This window comes from Coffea arabica, chromosome 7e (assembly GCF_036785885.1).
Source record: "Coffea arabica cultivar ET-39 chromosome 7e, Coffea Arabica ET-39 HiFi, whole genome shotgun sequence".
In the NCBI taxonomy this organism is placed as follows: Eukaryota; Viridiplantae; Streptophyta; class Magnoliopsida; order Gentianales; family Rubiaceae; genus Coffea; species Coffea arabica.
Window position 1 is genome coordinate 22,220,632 of NC_092323.1, and position 21,391 is coordinate 22,242,022.

The following is a 21,391-nucleotide window of genomic DNA, read 5'->3' on the forward strand; positions in this document are numbered from 1 at the left end:
AAGTAATAAAAATTAATATTTTATATATAATTTTAAATAAAGGATATTATTGACATTTCACAATAATAAAAATAAAAATATATATTATAGAAAGCTCGATAGAGCTCGTCGAGCTCTCGAGTATTATATTACCAAGCTCGAGCTCGACTCGATAGCTCTAACGAGCAGCTCGAGCTCGAGCTCGAGCTTGGTCAACCGAGCTCGAGCTCGAGCTGTTGACCAAGTAGCTCGCGAGCTCGAGCCGAGCTACTTGGTTCAGCTCCAGCTCTAGTTCCAAATATCTGTGAGATCGAATTATTTTATTTATTTCTTTTATTCATTAATTTTTTGTACGTCTCCTGATTTAATTGCTTATGCTTGTTATGTTATTTGAATGTCAATGGTCCGATATTCGAATTAACCTAATGATCTAATGCCAAATTAATTGATTGAATCCGTAATTGTTCAATCGATTAATACCAGTGGCGACTAGCGTGTTTTGTTTCATATTAGGGAAACGTATGATCTAATTTATTGACCTTGGTTGATCAGTCCTTGGTTTTGATGATTAACAAACCAAAATGTAGATTTGGACTAATGTTTTTATGTGAGAAATTTGTTAGAACAGGTCATTGATCAAAAAGAGAATCGAAAAGATTTGAATCAAAGAGAAGTTAAGAAATATGAAGGTTCGGACGTAGAGGATCGGACGCTCGATAGAGGATCGGTCGTCCGACTGACGACGATACTCTTCGGACGCTCATTCATTGCTTCGGCCGTCCGACACAAAAAGAATGAACGTTGAACATTCTGACTTCTATCGGACGCAGGGTTCGGACGCAGAACAAATGGTTCGGACATCCGATAGGTGGTTCGGACGCATGGTTCGGACGCAGAGCAAATGGTTCGGACGTCCGACAAGCCAACGGCTAGTTTCGACAGCATTTAATATTTGACCGTTGGAGAGCCTTTTGGAGTCATTTCTCACCTTCTATAAATACCCCAAAGCACAAGAAAACACAGACTTTTGGCCAACACTAAATACAAGCTTACAAGTGAGATCTTTGAGTAGAAATATTCTTTGTTGGTTGTGTAAGGGGTTGGGAAAGTTGGGTTGTGAGGTTGCTCAAGTGAAGATTACTCTCTAGGAGGAGTAAAACCTTGGTGAAGGTGAACCTATCACTTGGAGTGGTAAAACCTTGATAAAGGTTGCCTCACTTGTATAAAGTAGTTCTTAATTGAATGGGTAAGCTTTCAATTGTAGTTAGTTGAGGGTTTACTTGGAGAGTAGTAAAATTTCTTTGCTCAACCAAAGTATGTTTGGGGTGAGGAAGGAGTGAGCCTTCACTTGTACAAGTTGGTTAGCACTACCATCAATTGAAGAAACTATTTGGTGGATTCAACTCCAAATTTGGAAGAAGCTTGGGAGTTTGATTGGTTTGAATTTCTTTTACTTTATTGTTACTCTATTTTTGTGCTTTAAAATTGCTTATATTCTTTGTCATTGTATTTACTTGACTACTTGTCTGGTTGAGTATTTTGGTTGTATTTGGTTGCATCGGGGCTTACATAATTTAAACAAACCCTCGTAGCGTGTTTGTTGGTTAGGGTTGGGCTTTTCTAATTATTAATGCAATCGAGTAATTAAATCCTATGGTCATACTTAGGGTTATTTCTTGGTTAGAGAAATAGTTAACGGTCGTACCTTAACTATCGAGAAATTAAGGAAAGGCTGGTTGTTCATCGCATGATGCGTTGAACTCTAGAAGAAACGAATTATCCCCAGTCCCTGTGGATTCGACCCTGCTTACCGCTATATATAAAATTTGTATTTTTCTTGAGTAGGTAATTATTATTGCACAAGCTCGACCCCTGTCATACATAATTTTTTGAAATTGTTGTATTTATTTTTTATTATGTTAGTAATTATTTGACAGCAACATATAAAAAATAAGACAGGAAGTGAAGTAAGAAGTAGAATAGAAGACAACAATGTCTTTTACACAATAGAATCTTTGTCTTTTCTAATTAGAGTTCAGAAGTGTCAAGCATAATGCAAGGAACTAGGGGAGGGATGGATTTTGTGGCTCCGTGTGAGAGTGTAAATACGAATACTCGAATTCAAACCATTCCACTCTCACTTAAACTAAAAGAAGAAAAGGCATAATGCAAGGAAAAGTGTGCAAACCAGGTCGTTTCAGTGTGGTAAAAGCTTTTTTCTTTTTGGAATCAATTAAATGTACAAATTTTTTTGTTTTTTATTTTTATTTTAATCTGTGCAAGTTGGAATTTACGGAACAAGAAGTGGAACTGAAAATTTACAAAGTTTGACTTGATTGATGAAAATTTCTAATATGGTGAAGTGTTAAGAATCTTATTTCTACCTTTTAAACCAATCCATTTTTTCTTTTTTTACTGCTATTTTTCTCATTTAACCTTTTTCAACTACTTTTAAAATTGTAAAATAACATTTTTACAAGAGGTACAAATAATATGGGTTTGTCCCTCTTCGTTTTCTTGTAATTATTCAAGATTTTGACCATGGATGAAATCTAGGGGGAAATGTTTTTTGGGCAACAAAATCTAGTGGGGAGTTATTACTAATGTTAAGCACAAAATTATTGGTTGGGAACATTTTCGCATGTTTATTTAGATTTTGAACGTAATTTAAATGTAAAACAACGAGTAAAACTCTTTGTTCATCTACACTCATTTATTTTGATTGCAGACGTAACAAGATTTATAATATAAAATAGGCTAAATTACTAGTTTTATCTATTGCCATATAATCCTCCTAATGTTTTAAAAATGTCCATTTCACCCCCTATGGTTTCATATAAATTGAAAATTGAATTAAAATAACATATGTAATGTTGTTAGTTGAAATACCCGTAGTGTGTTAAATCAAATGACGACTAAACCACCTTATACAAAGTCATAGAGGAATCATGTGGATGAATGTACCAACCACTGAGTATAAAGTAGAATTATATAATTTATAAAAGGGTTAAATGGATATTATAATTTCATCATAAGTATTTTTAGAGCTTGTGTGGTCTAATCACGATAACTGATTATACATTCGATTTATTTTCCACTTTACGTAAAACTGCAGAGGGACTATGTGACTATTTTAAAACCTCAAAATTACAAAGAGTAAAATGGATATTTATGCAAACTATAGAAGGGTTAAATATATGTTATAATTTCATCACATGTACTTTTAGAGCGCGTGTGGTTTAATTGCCATAAATGATTATGCATTCCATTTATTTTTCAATTTACATAAAATTATGAAAGAATTATGTAATTATTTTAAAACCTTAAATGAATCATCGGGCATTATGCTAAACTATAGGGAGATTATATGTAATTTACCTAACACAATTCGGAAATAACTTTATCAAAATTCAAAATAAACGCTTTTTACTTCCTCAACGGCAGCGCGAAAGCTAACGGCTAACTTTATCAATAGGAAAGATAAAAAGGAAATTGACTGCAAAATAGGAAGTTACCAAATTTGGAAACAATTTGTTACATCGATCGATTAAACCCTCTTTCTTTATGGAGTAGTTTATGTTTATCCGACAATGCGCTAAAGATGGAAAGTTCCTTGATTGCTTAGAATAGGTGCTCTGTTTTGGAAACATGATCATCCGATCCCCCAAGATCTTGTTTCCAAAACCTGACTAGTTAGCTACCAAATAAGCAATTTTTTTGGAAAGTTTCTAAATTTGATTCTGTTTCCAAAATCACTCCCGTCTTACTCCTATATATCCCTGCTCTTCCAATGCCCGGCAATCCCATTAACGTCTTCTCTCTCTCTCTCTCTCTTTCGATCATAGTGAATTAATTTCTTGCTACCACTACGAGTTTCTATTTCTAATCTGTTTGTTATTCTGTTCTTCAGCTTTCACAAGTATTTCTGTGTGTTTGTTTGAAAGACTAGCAGTAAGAGTATCAATCAATTTTTCCTTCCTGCTGTGTAGCTTCTTCTGCTACAATTTAAGCAGTTCGTCAGGAAAAGAAGTTAAAAGATGGCTGTAAATCTGATTGGAGACACTGCTTTTGGGATGGTTTTTAATGGACTGGTGGAAGCAGTTTTAGAAGCAACCACCAGAGTGACTACGTTCAGTTCCAGCCTCAACAGTTTGAAGACAACTCTTGCTCCGCTCAAGTGTTACTTCGATCAAGTGGAGACGCTGAATGGGAAGCTGCACAGCCCTCAGAGAGAAACAGACATGTTCATCCTTCGTTTAGCAGAAGGGGAGAGTCTCGTGCGCAAATGCACAAGAATCAAGTGGTGGAATTTGTACAAGAAGTACTCCTATTCCAAGAAAATCGCTGATTTGGAACGTTCCCTCATTCGATTCTTTCAACTGGATGTGCAAGCGGAGATGGTCAGGGACCATAAGATGCTCTTGGTCGGGGAGGCTGATCTACACGAGCAATTGAATGCTGTCAACCACAGACTTGATCGACTACTTTCTGTTGTCAAGAACGTTGTTCAAGAACCCTACTTTCAAGATCGTTGTTGCACTGTCCTGGGGTGCCAAAATTCAGAGAATCAATGCCCTAAACAAAGCGATGTTGCTTGATTCTGTTCACTTTTTTTTTAATTCTTTTTGTGGAATGTGTATAGTGTAGATGTATGATATCTTCTAGTCTGTTAGGCTGTACATTGTAAAGAATATTGTTCATCGTTCATGTAGATAAATTGTACCAATTCTTTTCCTCCAAATTAATTGTAGTGATCAATATCGGTCTTGGTCTGCAACCTTGTTTCTAAAATGTTGAATTAATCCTCAACTGCTTGATGATTGGCTCAAATCAATGTTCAATTTTCATTGCATATTTGTTCACTCTTACAGCGTTATAGCATCAAGTGCAGGGAAATTCTTACAAAAATCGATTCAAGTATAGATCAGTTTAGGATTATGCATTATCAAGAACAAGAAAAATCTATTCATAATAAGAATGCAAGTTGCGGCAGTTCTCTTCACCCATTGCCTAAGAATCAATTTACCGAACTCCAGAGGCAATCAAATACCAAACAAGCTTTTTAGAACTCATATATCCCTTCACGGCTTTGTTGTCTTGTTAAGCACCAGAGGAGCAGACACTCGAAGCAGAAGGCCATCTACAGCAGGAAGAACGTGTCGAATTATCTGCAGCAAGTTGGGATGGAGAAACAGATGGCCAAGAAAACAAAGAGTGGAGAAGAAACGTTTGAGGAGTATCTGTCCAAGGTGAAGGAAGGCAAGGACAAAATTGCTGCTGGTGCATTGCTTCCATATTAGATTATTGCGGCTTTAAATGATGGTGACGGTGGTGAAGTTGCTGAGTTTCCAGCGGCAGAGAATGGTGGAGGATTTGGCCAATAAGGGAAAATTGACAAACTGCCTTGTAATCTGTGATGTTTTGGGTAGCATGTCGGGGACAACCTACATGGAAAAAAGGGCAAGTAGCATTTGATGCTTAGTTTCAAATTGAATTTAACAAAATGGCAATAAAGAGGTTTCTGAATGTTATTTTATCGAGAAGAAATGTTTCAAGAATCATTATTCAAGATACATGCCTGTGCAGATACTGTGGTATCCAGTGAATTATGTATCAAATTCTATCACGAAACATCCGACATTCTTCTTGTTTTTCTTTTATCCACAACTGGTACATTTGTTTTTCTTCTTATTTTTCTTTTATCTACATACTTCTTGTTTTTCGTACAACTACAACTGGTACATTAGTTTTTCTAGTGTCAAAATTCAACCAACAATTCTTGTTACTGTTCTGGTTAAAAATGTGCAGATAAGGCAAAGATTTTAGCCAGAAAATGTTGAACACAATCTCAAAATGTTTGAGCAGGTTATCAAAATAGCTTCGAGGAAGGGTTGTACGCCATCACAGTTAGCATTGGCACGGGTTCATTGCCAAGGAGATGATGTCTATCTCATTCCAGGAACCACCAAGAAACAGAACCTTGAAAGTAATATCAAGGCTTTATCTGTTAAGTTAACCTCAGAGGAAATAGACCGAACGAGACGAGTTGAGACGAGACAGACTAAAAATTCTACCTTGGAAACAAAATGAGTGTTAAAAGTAACAAAACTACAATTCATCCAATTCACTTTGCTGCACAGATCAGCTCTGTTCTTTTTGTTTTCCACAAACGGTAACAGTACTTTCATATATTAACACTTGATAATACAAGATTTAGTTACAAAAAGGGGCGACTGCCCTCATATCTTTCTTTGCTATATCCATTAACCATACCGGGAACTCAGTGTCCCATTCTATATCATTTACTAGCCTGATTGCATATTGAGCTAGTGTATGGTTACACACATTCCCTGCTCTATACACAAAAGAAAAGTTGCACTGTTCAAATTCTTTCTTCATCTCCTTAATATCCTCCAGGACTGTTGCAATACTAATGTCTTGAACATTGCTTGCATTGATTTGGTCCACCACGGATTTGCAATCTGATTGGACTTTATCTTAGTCCATCTTGCATCTTTTGCCATCCTAAGCGCAACTCTTACTGCCAGAGCTTCTTCCTCAACGGCTTTTCCACTCTTCCATTCCACTATACCCCTTGCTTTCATTATTTTTCCAGTCCAGTTCCTCGCTATAATTCCCTTCCCTATTCTTACCATTTGAGTTGATATGGCTGCATCTGTGTTAATCTTAACAACTCCCAGCTTTGGTGGTTCCCATCTCTCCTGTTGTTGTTGTTTTGACCTTTTCCTCATCAGTTGCATTAGCCATTTTGAACACCATCCATTCCTGTTGTTCCATTTGCACTATGTCTCTTGCTTCTGTCACTCTGTGCTCAAAGATTCTCTTGTTTATTGCCTTCCATAACTGCCACAAAATATTGATTGTGAAGTTAATTTGATCTCTTCCTTGAGCTTTTTCCTCTGACTGTACTACTGTTTCCCACCACATCCATAAATTATCTCTTATCTCTAACTGGTGCCATTTTCCATGTCATTTCTGCCATTGGACAATGGAAAAACAGGTGCTCTACTGTCTCAGTTGCCTCCCCACAGCACTCACATATTTTATCCCCTTTACCAGTTCTTTTATAGATGACCTCCTTCACTGGCAAGCAATTTTGTGGACAATTCCACATGAAGTGTTTCAGCTTCGCCTTCAAGTTCAGATTCCACAGCTTTTTCCAGACAGTGTGCTTTCTTATCTCGCAGCTGGTCTCAGCTCTCTCTTCCTCCCTCCTTATCCGCTGTGTTTATCCTGCTTAGCAATGGTATACCCAGATTTTACTGTATATGAACCTAATTTGGAGTATTTCCAGAAAATCCTGTCTCTCCTCCTACACAGGCTCAGGGGATACTAGCTATTAGCTCTGCTTCTTTTTGATTGAACAGCTGTTGGAGCTTCTGCTGATTCCTCTTTCACTCAGGTCAGCTCTGTTCTGTTGATTCAAAACATGTTCCTTCTATACACACACTTAATCAGCTAAAACACAATCTCCACAAAACTGAACTAAGAAAGCACAAGCAATCACAAAAACCAATCCTGCAAATTTGGACGCAGTTTACATACGCATGGCGATTCTACTAGCACAATCAACGCCAAAGAAAAAACGATTGAGAGACCAAGAAGAAGGGAAAGCCAGAAACATAAGAGCCCGTGGTTAAATGAATAAATACCCGGACTAAGGATCTTGACGGAACGCATTGAGAGGGCGTTCGTTGTTCGACAGAGCGGCGTCGATGAGCCCAAGCGGCGGCAGTGCTTGCTGTCTCTGGCATGGGCCGGCAGCTTGTGATCCGTCTCCATGCACTTGAACCGCCAATTCGCCTCCTTGAACCTCGGTGGCCCCAAAGATTTTGCCCTTCTTTGCTTGATTCCTTCTTCCCTTCCTCTTTGATTACGTCCCCTCCCTTCTTCCCCATTGTTGCTGTCACCCATGGGCGTCGCACATAACGGTACTCTGTCCCATTTTCTATTCCATCTTTCGTAGTTTTTATTATATTACCCTTTTTCCATCGTAAATATTATATTTTAATATTTTTATTTTCTTAATATTCATAAATATCATATTTTAATTTTTTTTAAATCTAGTAACTATTAGATTTTAGTATTACACAAAATTTAATAACAAACTCAAAACATCAAATTACACAAAAAATGAGTCTTTCTATGAATTTTCTACTGTATATTTTGATTTTTCAATATTGCTTTTGTGAGACTGTTGTATTTGTTTTTACTGTGTTAATAATTATTTGATAGTAAAAAAATAAAAAAGAATTAAAATATAATATTTATAAAAAAAAACATCAATATAATAAAAAGTAGGATTAGTTATAAAAACTCCTCCTAAGGTTTAACAATTATGCACTTTGCCATCTAACATTATTTTTTTCTCACTTCACCCCCTAAACCGTTAGTCAACTTTGACATCGCGAAACGCAAATATCAAAAGACATTTGATATCCCTAAAGACTAATTATAGTAAATCCCCTAAGTATAGTTATTTGATACTTTATCCACTAATATCATTTTTCTCTTCATTTGTCTATTTGTCCATAAAATCATTAGTTAACTCTAATATATTGCACCACTCAACAAATTTTTTAGATGCAATAAAAATTTTAAATAAGTTTAGCAAGGTAAATAAATTTTAATAGCATCTAAGCATGGTATATTAAAAAAAGCAACTTTGAAAATTTTGAACTCCAAACCAACCATATTTCTATTTTTTAGTATTATCAACAAAAAATGTATACTTCCATATAAAAAATCTAACTATTAAAAGAAAAGCTTAGCCGAATGCACATTCCTAAAGAAAAACTAACAATATCCCAATCTTTTTAAAACTTTTAAAAATATTTTCATATTTTAATTTTTTAATAATAATTTTTGTTTGTTTTTTCCCACTATTGAATCAAATTAGCAAGATATTCTCCTCCATCTAAAACAAAGGTTCAATTGTGGAACGAATTTAACTAGGAACACATATATAAAAATTATTGTTCATTACTATTATTTTAGGAATATTGATTTTTTAGATATAAATTGTTTTGGGTGTTATCAAATATTGGAGTTCACTAATAATTTTAATAATAAATAAAAAAATTAATAAAAAATTATGTTAAGGGATAAAGCGCAAAATAAACTATATTTTAAGGAGATTTTTTGTAGTTAACTCTTAGGGGTATAAATGTCTTTTCGACATCACTATTACACAATGTTAGAATTGACTAACGATTTAGGGAATAAAATGAGAATAAATAACGTCAGGGGACATAGTGCAAAATGGTTATACCTTAGGGGGAGTTTTTGTGATTAATCCTAAAAAGTAAAACAGAGAATAAAATAAGAAGTGGATCCGTCTTTTAACCAGTAAAATCTCTATCTTCTCTAATTAGGGCTCAGAAGTGTCAAGCAAAATGCGAGGAATGGGGGAGGATGGGTTTTGTGATTCAGGGATGAGAATATAAGTAAGAGTTCTCGAATTCAACCTCTCCCACTCCTACTTGCACTCAACCAAAAAAATGGGCATAATGAAAGGAAAAGTGTGCAAACAAGGTCGATTCAGTGCGGTAAAACCTTTTGCCTCTTTTCATTTTAGCAATTAACTAATACTTAAATGTATTAGTTTCATTTTGCCTCTTTTCATTTTAGCAACCAAAAATGGGTTTTTTTATTTTTTAAAATCTGTGCGAGTTGGAATTTACGAAACAAGAAGTGGAACGGGAAATTTACAATGTTTGACTTGATTGATGAAAATTTCTAATATGGTAAAGTGTTAAGTATCTTGGTTCTACTTTTCAGACCAATCCATTTTGCTTTTTCTTTTTGACTACTATTTTTCTCATTTAACGTTTTTTAAACTACTTTTAGAATTGTAAAATAATATTTTCACAAGAGGTACAAATAATACGGGTTTGTCCCTCTTCGTTTTCCTGTACTTATTGAAGATTTTGACCATGGGATGAAATCTAGGGGGAAGTGTTTTTTTTTTTTTTTTTTTTTTTGCAAAAAAATCTAGTAGGCAGTTATAGCTGATATTTAGCACAAAATTATAGGCTGGGCTGTTTTTTGCATTTTTATTTAGATTTTGAACGTAGTTTAATTGTAAAACAACGATTATGACTCTTTGTTCATCTACACTCATTTATTTTGATAGCAGACGTAAAAAGATTTATAATACAAAATAGGGTAAATTGCTAATGACCTCCTATAGTTTCATCTATTGTTATATAATCTTCCTAATATTTCACAAATGTCCATTTGACCCCCTATAGTTTTATGTAAACTAGCAATTTAATGGAAAATAGCGTATGTAATGTCGTAAATACTAGTAGTGTTCTTACTCATAGGGAGATTATGTGGTTAAAAAAATCACAAAGGATAAAGTGAATATTTATGCACATCATTGGGAGATTAAATTGGTATTATAATTTATTCACATGCATTTTTTGAGCTCATGTGGTATAATTGTAGTAAATGATTATGCATTCCATAAATTTTTCACTTTACATAAAACTACAAAGGGATTCTTTTAAAAGTTTAGAATGGTCATCTGGCATTATGCAAAACTATGGGGGATTGTATGTAATTTACCCTACACTATTCGGAAATAACTTTATCAAAATTCAAAATAGACGCTTTTTACTTTCTCAACGGCAGCGCGAAAGCTAACGACTAAACTTTACCAAATATGACTGCAAAATAGGAAGTTACCAAATATGGAAACTATTTGTTTCATTGATCAAAAGATGGAAAGTTCCTTGATTGCTTAGAGTAGGTGCTCTGTTTTGGAAACAAGATCATCCGATCCGCAAGATCTTGTTTCCAAAACCTGAGTAGTTAGCTACCCAATAAGCAATTGTTTTTTGGTAAGTTTCTAAATTTGATTCTGTTTCCAAAATCACTCCCGTCTTACTCCTATATATCCCTGCTCTTCCAATGCCCGGCAATCCCATTAACGTCTTCTCTCTCTCTTTCGATCATAGTGAATTAATTTCTTGCTACCACTACCAGTTTCTATTTCTAATCTGTTCGTTATTCTGTTCTTCAGCTTTCACAAGTATTTCTGTGTGTTTGTTTGAAAGACTAGCAGTAAGAGTATCAATCAATTTTTCCTTCCTTCTGTGTAGCTTCTTCTGCTACAATTTAAGCAGTTCGTCAGGAAAAGAAGTTAAAAGATGGCTGTAAATCTGATTGGAGACACTGCTTTTGGGATGGTTTTTAATGGACTGGTGGAAGCAGTTTTAGAAGCAACCACCAGAGTGACAACGTTCAGTTCCAGCCTCAACAGTTTGAAGACAACTCTTGCTCCGCTCAAGTGTTACTTCGATCAAGTGGAGACGCTGAATGGGAAGCTGCACAGCCCTCAGAGAGAAACAGACATGTTCATCCTTCGTTTAGCAGAAGGGGAGAGTCTCGTGCGCAAATGCACAAGAATCAAGTGGTGGAATTTGTACAAGAAGTACTCCTATTCCAAGAAAATCGCTGATTTGGAACGTTCCCTCATTCGATTCTTTCAACTGGATGTGCAAGCGGAGATGGTCAGGGACCATAAGATGCTCTTGGTCGGGGAGGCTGATCTACACGAGCAATTGAATGCTGTCAACCACAGACTTGATCGACTACTTTCTGTTGTCAAGAACGTTGTTCAAGAACCCTACTTTCAAGATCGTTGTTGCACTGTCCTGGGGTGCCAAAATTCAGAGAATCAATGCCCTAAACAAAGCGATGTTGCTTGATTCTGTTCACTTTTTTTTTTAATTCTTTTTGTGGAATGTGTATAGTGTAGATGTATGATATCTTCTAGTCTGTTAGGCTGTACATTGTAAAGAATATTGTTCATCGTTCATGTAGATAAATTGTACCAATTCTTTTCCTCCAAATTAATTGTAGTGATCAACATCGGTCTTGGTCTACAACCTTGTTTCTAAAATGTCGAATTAATCCTCAATTGCGTCAAGTGTAGGGAAATTCTTACAAAAATCGATTCAAGTGGAGATCAGTTAAGGATTTTTAGCACACGGATACCCCTTCAGGGCTTTGTTGTCTTGTTGAGCACCAGAGGGAGCAGAGCTCGTAGCAGAAGGCCATCTACAGCAAGAAGAACGTGTTGAATTATCTGCAGCAAGTTGAGATGGAGAAACAGATGGCCAGGAAACAAAGAGTGGAGAAGAAGATTAAGCAGGCCAAAAGGGCAGTTGAACGATACCGCCATTGAATTTTTGGGAGTTGAGCAAGATCAGCCTTGCTGCCAAGTGTTGTCCCTCACTGGATTCTTCCTTTGATAAATTGACCCTCTTATGCAAAAGCATTGCGAGAAAGGTATTCCCCTGGGAGTCCTATCCCGAATACGATGGGATTGAGGATGTACATTATGCTTTTAGCGTGAGAGATCAACTGAGGAAGCAGGTTCTGGTTCTTCTGCACAAGGCCTTGGAATTGCCCGAGGTCTGCATTGGGGCTTGCAACTGGGGCTCCATCCCTTATAACAGGGTTGCATCTGTGGCTATGAAGAATTACAACTTACAAGGAGAAGTTTCTGAAACACAACAAAGAAAGGTTTGAGGAGTATCTGTTCAAGGTGAAGGATGGCAATTGGCAAGGACAAAATTGCTGCTGGTGCATAGCTGCCATATTAGATTATTGCGGCTTTAAATGATGGCGATGGTGGTGAAGTTGCTGAGTTTGCAGCGGCAGAGAATGGTGGAGGATTTGGCCAATAAGGGAAAATTGAAAAACTGCCTTGTAATCTGTGATGTTTTGGGTAGCATGTCCAGGACAACCATGGAGGTATCTGTGGCTCTGGGGGTTTTGGTCTCTGAGCTGAGTGAAGAGCCATGCCCAAGCTTCAGAGGATTTGAGATCCAAGACGAATTTCGTGAGCTTCCAGGAGACCAATCGCTTCCAGTAGTAAAGACCACGACTGCCAATACACTAATATACAACAATTGACTAGCTTAAATAACTCAGCTCGAGTAGCGGTAGGATGCCCAATAAATACACCAAGCAGATTTCCCCTGTTCCCTGTACTGCAATGAAAAATATAAACAAGTGTGAACCAACTTATGTTCACTGCAGAAGCAAAGATCCCTCTGGAAGAGCAACCACACTATGGAAGGGAACCGACCGCTGAGGCAAAGATCCGTCTTCCTCATCATCGTCAAATTCTAGTATGTACTTGCCAAACAATCATTCGAGCATATTACTATAATCATTTCCTTGGAACAAATCGAACCAGGCCTTCCTACAGAGTATTACTGCCAAGCAATACAGGCAAAGGGAAAACAGTCTGAACTGAATTTACAAACAAGCTTGAATAACTACTAAGGAATCATCTAAACTAGTCAAAAGAAAAACATGTCGAGTTGTTAATTCTTCAAAATACTAGATGAATACCAAAGTTTGATTGAGATAGCTTCTTACTCGTCAGTTTTTCTCTGAAAACCAACAGCGGAAGCCATCAAATGCCATACAAGTTGTAGAAAGGGATGTCAACACAAGATTAATGGACAGTCATGCTGCTATTGTAAAATGCACGTAATGTACCGGAACAATTGAAACTACATATAGGCAGAATGTACCTTACGAGCTTGAACTACAGTTACTTTATAGAGGGCAGTGGTGTTTGGGTAGACAGCTAGAACATGTTTTCCTGGTGGGAAATCTTGAGCGCTAGAGGGATCATTCTGCTTGGGGAGCTTGTACTTCCTGAAAGAAGTAAAATTCAGCTCCCAATCAGTTGAATAAACAACCACAATCAGGGCTTGAAACAAGGAGACCGACGAGTAACTCGAAGTATATATGACCAAATAAAAGTATTTTAAAAGGAGATAAGACTTGCATAAACTATATTTGAAGCTTCAGAATAATCCACATAGGCAAATGTTTGATCATTGTTTTATAGGTTTAAACCAAAAAAAGCAAGTAGCATTTGTCATTTGATGCTTAGTTTCAAATTGAATTTAACAAAATGACAATACTGAGGTTTCTGAATGTTATTTTATCAAGAAGAAATGTTTCAAAAATCATTATTCAAGATACATGCCTGTGCAGATACTGTGGTATCCAGCGAATTATGTATCGAATTCTATCGCGAAACATCCTACATTCTTCTTGTTTTTCTTTTGTCTATCGTACAACTACAACTGGTACATTAGTTAAAAGAAAAAGGCATAATTGTTCATGAAGAAAGATCATACTAGACTATGGTTTAAGATAATAAAAAGAAAAAGAAAATTGATAGTCCTTGACTGTAGAAAAAAAGGATACAAAATAACTCGTAATTAAATAAGTGCATGCAAAAGCTTAGTAAACTAAAAGGCACAAGAGAAATTTGGATTAGATATCCTCAGATGGATAGAAATAAAAGGAACCAGGTTTTCTATCTCTGCCCGCCAACCTCCTCATCATCACCAGGTTCTTCGTCTAGGACTTCAAATCTGCACGTAGTCATCAGAAGTAAGAAAAAATGCAAATGAGATGGAGGAAGTTAATTAGATGATCTTTGCACTTAATTTTGAACTTTTGAACAACACAAGAAATGAAAACTGTGACATTTCAAGAGAGGATGGGGGTTAAGTAGATGATCTTTCTCCTTAATGATGTGTTTTGTAGGCCCCTGTGATGATGAGATAAGATAGTTCCAAGCTAGTCTCAGAAATTGACTTACACTCTACTTGCTCTGTCGAACTGTGTTACTCTAACTATAAACTACTCATCTTTATCAGCATCCTCTTGGGTAACCCTAGCTGCTACCCGGAAAACATACAAGTTTCAAAGAACTATTGAAAAGTTATTGCAAGCAAGAACAAATAACGTGTTAGGCTGCTGCCCTAAGTTACACTAGGACAAAAACAAAAGAGGTTATCATGTCAATGAAAATAATAATCAGTTCATACTCGTTCACCCTTCAAACTAGCAAGTAGCAAGAGCATCAAGGTGGTTATGCGCAGAAGGTGTCAATATTGAGACATCAGAATCAGCCTTCATACCTTTATTTTTTCTGCTGCTCACTGCCGTCTGTAGGTAACATCAAACAAAAGTTTACTGAGAAAGAATGAACCTGCATGGATATCAAAAAAGGTTACTTCGAATGCAATCAAAGCCAAGAAAAACTACATCATCTCAAAAACAAAATACTACAAAAGATAAGATGACCAAATTGACTCTGTCAGAAATAAATGATCGATTTTCTCTCTTACTAGGTTCCATGTACTAGAAACACCATAAGAAGCATTACTTGATATTTAATGCTCATAATTCACTCATTTGGGAAATCATTTTCACTTGCAATTACACCCTTCAATAGGTCTTTACTAAGGGGAAGATATTTTTTCTTTCATATTTCCTAGCTATAACTTTGCAAAGTTATTGACCTGGGGAGAAAATATGTTTGATGCAGTGTTTTTGGAAACTTTGAGCTTAACCAAAATCAAAGGGCAGCACAGGTCCCAGTTGCAGGCTTCTCCATTGACACCGTTAATTTCAAGTCTCTCTCTTTTCCTATTAATCTTCTTTTCAGTTTCAATCACCATTTTGTAAGCTCCAAAGAAGGTTAATTTCCCCCTCTGTATACCAAACGACCCAAAAATGAAATTTTTATTGGTGAATGCAACAGTAAAAACTTAAGGCAGCATAAAGCCAGAGTAAGTTCTTAGATTACTTATTTACAGTCATTTATCAGCAGTATCAGACAAAAATACATATCCTTTGTCACTTCTGGGTTTCGCTGTTGCCCTGAAGGTCCAGTAGGTATCAAAGCATCAAGTTGCCCTAACAAGTAACAACTGATTGGAGAAACTGCAACCAAACAGACAATGATCTAGGTGCTTACTTTTGCAGATCTAGAATAAACAATTCCAGAAGAATTCAACAGTTATTATGAAGTATTTTCATAGAATAATCCAGGGCATACTACTTCCTCCACCACCGAAATCGTTAACATATGAATGGAACCAAAGCTTTTGGAAATGTCTGCCTATCAACAGTGATTTATGTTTGAGGGTAATTTGCAGACGCACAAGGAAGAAAAAGAGCAAGAAGTGGAAATGATGGACATACTTCATTTCACTCTCTGAAAGCTCTTTGGCTTGAGTATATAGCATCTTCAGCCTTGAGAGTGAATTATCACCAGGCTTCTCAACCACCCCTGGAGCTGCATGTGCAAGCCAAAAATTTAAGACACTTTTTGTATATGCTTGTGCAGAATCATTAATAACAGGCGAACAAATAGAGAATTTGCAAATAATCTGCCTTTGCAAGAACATAGGTTGTTAGTTGTTCCCATAGATTGTATAATAGCGAAAATAACCACAAGTTATGTACTTCAACTACCGGGAACTAATGTCGTGCTTGTCAACTTCAACGAATTTGAGTTCAACAACTCAACAAATATCTGCAATCTTATTAATATAGACTGGTTAAAGCAATCTCATTTTGACTCTTTCTTCCAAGAATCAGCATAATGAATCTGTGAAAAGCTTTAAGAAGCCATGGGAGCCCTTGACATGGGAAAAAGATGCGACTTTGCATCTTTTTATTCAGCTTTCTTCTTTGGACTATGTAACTAAGTTGCCATTGAAGCAGCTTCTGTAACATACTTTAAGCCAACCTTGAATTGAGTCAATCATTGAAGTATGCCAAACCATTTTTTGTCAAACTTCCATAACATTTAAAACGGCATTACTCCCTAAAGAAACAAATTCCAATTGAACAGAAGAGATGTGTAAAATAATTGGCTCTTGTGTAAAACTGGCTCATCTGGCCCAAAAAATATAGAGCTTATAATTTGTAGATAGCTGATTGCTCTTTGAAGTGCATTCAAAATCTATTCGAGCCATGAGCCAAGTGTAGCATCATGACATAATAAGTGTACATCGTCTGGCATTGGTTGTCATATGTAAATTAACTAATTAGTGAGTTTGACACTCTAAAATGGGACAAGACACTGAATGATTTGGTAAGCTCCCTTCCTCCATTGCATTTTCTAGTGTAGATAAATTTCCCACTAAGGGAGAAGTTAGTGCAAGGCTGACACGTGTTTGACACCCAATGCAATGCATGACATATGTCTCCCAAAATTTTGAGGGATATCAAATTGGATATGGGGCACAAACGGTCATCATATGACTGTTCAGGAGCGGTCCTCTCACATGCTCCAACAAGAGACTCAGCAAAAGTCACATCGCAAGGGAATAAGTAGGAGACAAAATGACCTTGTTTGAATTAGTAAGGCTAAAAAAAAAAATAATAAATGATGTGTTACTTTAACAGATTCCGTCACAAAGTGTTAGGACTCCGTTCCATAGAATCCCGCCCAAATGAACAGGAAGCAGTAAAAAAAAAAGTCCCTTGCATACCCTCCAAAATAATTGCCAATATTCATTCATCCACAACTCTAGAAAATAGGGCAAGATAGCATATGGCAAAATAACATCGTAGAATAGGAAAGTGGTAGACCAAGGGCAAAGAAGAAAAATGGTGGAAATGCACTGTCACTTAATAAAAAATACAATGAGGAGAAGGAAGAAATAGTGGCAAAAAGGGATAGTCTCGGAAGTGTGAAATCTAAAAAAAGTTTAGGAAAGATGAACTGAAATTGTAAAATGGGAGATGGGGGATCCGAAGCAAAGACTAAGCAGAGACATACCCAGGTAATAATACTGCAGGCTTGTCATATAATTTGCATATTTTGACAATGATGTGGAACAATTTTACTTGTACTTATTTTAAGCACACAATTTGATTGAAACACTATAAAAAAATAAAATAGAAAGTTTGTTCGGAAAACTATATGAATACTAGGAGTTAAATATGTTGATGGACCATATAAAAGAGGAAACTGGAAGAAAATTTTGCACAACAAGTGTTTGTGAAAAAGTAAAGGACAACTGTCCAACCAATTATTGGTAGGAATTGCTAGAAGAGAATAAACAGAAGCCATGAGTTTCCACAACAATAAGAATGGTATATTCATTATACGAACTATATGAACTTTCCACAATAAGTGAGGAGGTTTTGGGCAAGTAAAAGAATAGGGAAATTTAAAAGTTGTATTTTTTTGGGTAAGCAAGCAAATCTTATGGTGTGTATACTATTACTAGGTGTTTATGGGTGATCAATTTAAGATAAACTAAGACACATAGGAAGAGAAAAAGTAAAATGGCTCGTCAAAAGTAGATATATATAGGTGAAGATGTTTAGATGAGTATGTCCTAATATCATGTTGGATAGCAAATATTTTTTTAGATGAACTAATGATAGTGGAGAAATAGTGGGATGCAATGTAAATCAGTAATTGGAACTAATTGCTTTACAATTGATTGGGATTTGTATGTGTTATGCTAAATTTACACAGTGTTCAATGTGTCTCACCTATTGTTAAAAATTGGTTACAAGATTATTACGCATGCCTATACATTTTGTTGGTTACGTATTACGTCATGTGACTAATTAGTGACATTGGAGCAATGCTTTGATGCAATTGAAAATCAATAATCCATTACCATAACAATATTAAAACAAGGTATGGAAGATTGACAACAGGAGAAAAATTTACAAAGAAAGGGGGAAGGAGATAGGGAAGTGCACACAATATACTAGCATTAACTTACCTCATGTTTACGAGTTGGTACCTATTCGTATAGTAGCAATCTAGTTGAAATGGATTGCTTCAAAATTGATTGCAATGAATGTAGATTCTAGGTCATGTTTATTAGTCCGAATGTACACATTGTTCAGTATACCTGACATAGTGAAAAAGAATGGTTACAATGTATTTTAGTAGCGTGCCTTTATATCATGTTGAATACCTATTGTTTTTATGTGAACAAAGAGTGACAGTGTAGCAATACTCTCATATAGTTGTAAATTAGTAATCCATTAGCATAATTATATTTAAGCAAAATCAAGAAGATTGACAATAGAAGAGAAAAAATAAAAGCAAGGAGAGGGAAGGGAAGTGCAACACTATGAATCATTAATAGTTGTTAGTTAATATTTGTCACTTGATACTTATTTGTATAGTAGCAACCCAGTATTTGAATTTCATGAAATTAAATTTGATTAGAATGAGTATGGGTTATAGTATGTATGTGTTAGACTGAATATTCTTGACGTTGAGTGTTCTGAATATGCTATATCATACTTAGTAGTGCATTTAGAATGTATTTGACTATAACAGCATAAGCAGCAGCATCCCATAGCAATTGAGGGAGATGTGGTTGGTGAAGCACCCCTAACAAAGTCCACCATAGGTGATTTGATTCACAATTAACCTTAGCAAGCTAGTCTGATCAAGTACTATTGATGGCAATGTGATAGATATTTATGCAGCTGAATTAAAGGCACCGAAAAGCATTTCAGAGATCCCACTACCATTATAACTAGCCCCACATTCTGGTGGTCATGCTTATAGTGGTCAGATGGCATAAACACTAGCACAGTTGGCTTTGCGAAGCATGAAAAAGAAAGGTTAGTGTAAGTTGAGAATTTAAATATTCTATGTGATAATTAATTGCAATTACTTTCTATTTTCCATTTGTAATCAATTTGGCTTAAACTATCGCTCACTATATTAAGTACTAGCATTTACTGCTTTGGTTTACCTGTGATCTCCTAAACAATTCAATGTTTTGTCTATTTTGCTTACCAATGTGATAAATAGAACTTTGCACTTGGGTTGGTCATGGCGACAAAGTTTCGAAAGGAAATTGACTTTAGTAGTTTCACCTTCAATGTTGTCGATATTCCTCACCTATCACCCGATAACGTGTAATTTTCTGGCGACTTTAATATTCATGATGAAGTACCCAAATCACTGGAGCGAAAGGTTGGCTGTGCATCATTTAGATTTATTGAAATTGCTCATATCTCATAACCTGCAAAGCTAGTTGTTTATATATTGAATACCTTTTGTGGAAAAATGAATGACTGGAGTTAAAAAATTTTGCAGGAAAACGATACCAAGTATTGGTTGCTATACACAGCTTAGCTATGTACTTCAGAGTACAATGCTAACTTCAAGGAAATCATAATGACCTTGCAGATTCCTAATAGAACGAGGCTAACTCTTACCGATGCTTGAAGTCGAATGTACATTGAAATGACTGCTTGCAAGTTAATAAACAAATGACTATATTCAGATAGTTTTTGTTTTTGTTAAGGTCAATAGATGGAAAAAGTTTATCCATATTTGAAAAATAATAGCATTTTTTTTTGTAAATTTGTGAATGCAATGAAAATGAATAGTGTTGTAGTTGTGTACCTCTTTGTGGCAATTATTGGAGTTATTGTCCAGCACATATGTTTGACTAATTATTGGATTTCAATTGATTCCATTAAACAAAATAAAAGTTCTTCTAATACACTAAATTAATTGGTGATATTTGAGCACTGTGTAGTACTTTTATATGAAAACAAATTGATCATGTCAAATTTAGTGCTTGTGTGCTTACATAATAGGAAATAAAGTGTTCCTGATCAGTATAATGCCGTTTACACAAGTTGTACATTCTTATTAATCACTTGTACAATCTCACAACACAAGTGTCATAAATTTAGTACTACTTGAATTTTAGCAATTTAGGATTCCTAACATACCATGAAAACAAACCATTCTTGATCGGCATAATACCATCTATACAATTTGTAACTCCTTATTAATTATTTATACAATTTCACAATACAAGTGTGATAAATTTAGAATTACCTAAGTTTAGGAATTCGGGATTCCTAATGTAACACAAAATAATCTATTTTCAATCAGTATAACACCATCTACACAAGTTATACATCCTTATTAATTGCTTTTACAACCTTACAACACAAGCATCAAATTTAGCACTACCTGAATTCTAGCAATTTTGGATTCCTAGCACAATATGAAAATAAATCGTTCCTGATTAGTGTAACAGTGTCTACACAGTTTGCAACTCCTTATTAATTGCTTGTGTAACCTTACAATACAAGTGTAATAAATTTAGGACTACCTAAATTTTAGCAATTTTGGGCTTCTAATGTAACACAAAATAAACGATTCCTAATTAGTATAAACACTATCTACACAAGTTGTACATCTTCACTAATTGCTCGTACAACTTCACAAGACAAGCATCATAAATTTAGCACTACCTAAATTCTAGCAATTTAGAATTCCTGACACAATACCTAACCAGTGTAACATTGTCTACACAATTTGTAAGTTCTTATTAATAGCTTGTACAACCTCACAACACAAGTGTAATAAATTTAGAACTACCTAAATTCTAGCAATTTAGGATTCCTAAAATAACACAAAATGCACCTTTCTTGATCAGTATAATACTTTTACACAAGTTGTACATCCTTATTAATTATATGTACAACTTTACAATATAAGCGCCATAAATTTAGCACTACCTGAGTTCTAGCAATT

General features: G+C 35.5%; 1 protein-coding gene, 2 long non-coding RNA genes and 1 pseudogene across 3 annotated transcripts; 2 read left to right on the forward strand and 2 right to left on the reverse strand.

Moving 5' to 3' along the window:
- The first annotated feature begins 4,016 nt into the window (after positions 1 to 4,016).
- LOC140011306 (RPW8-like protein 3) lies at positions 4,017 to 5,279 on the forward strand. The gene is made up of 2 exons (XM_072060096.1): positions 4,017 to 4,481; positions 5,085 to 5,279. The coding sequence occupies exons 1-2, from the start codon at positions 4,017 to 4,019 to the stop codon at positions 5,277 to 5,279; spliced, it is 660 nt and encodes a 219-aa protein (XP_071916197.1).
- A 791-nt stretch (positions 5,280 to 6,070) lies between these two features.
- On the reverse strand, positions 6,071 to 7,931 carry LOC140010930 (uncharacterized). Its single transcript, XR_011818124.1, has 2 exons — positions 7,653 to 7,931; positions 6,071 to 7,518 (listed from the first exon to the last, which is right to left on the reverse strand). It is a non-coding gene; the product is annotated as an uncharacterized lncRNA (long non-coding RNA).
- A 1,460-nt stretch (positions 7,932 to 9,391) lies between these two features.
- Positions 9,392 to 11,878, forward strand: LOC140011017 (uncharacterized). The gene is made up of 2 exons (XR_011818239.1): positions 9,392 to 9,548; positions 11,109 to 11,878. It is a non-coding gene; the product is annotated as an uncharacterized lncRNA (long non-coding RNA).
- Positions 11,879 to 12,987: 1,109 nt separating this feature from the next.
- Positions 12,988 to 16,575, reverse strand: LOC113700733 (SAGA-associated factor 29 homolog A-like; annotated as a pseudogene).
- Between the last annotated feature and the right edge of the window lie 4,816 nt (positions 16,576 to 21,391).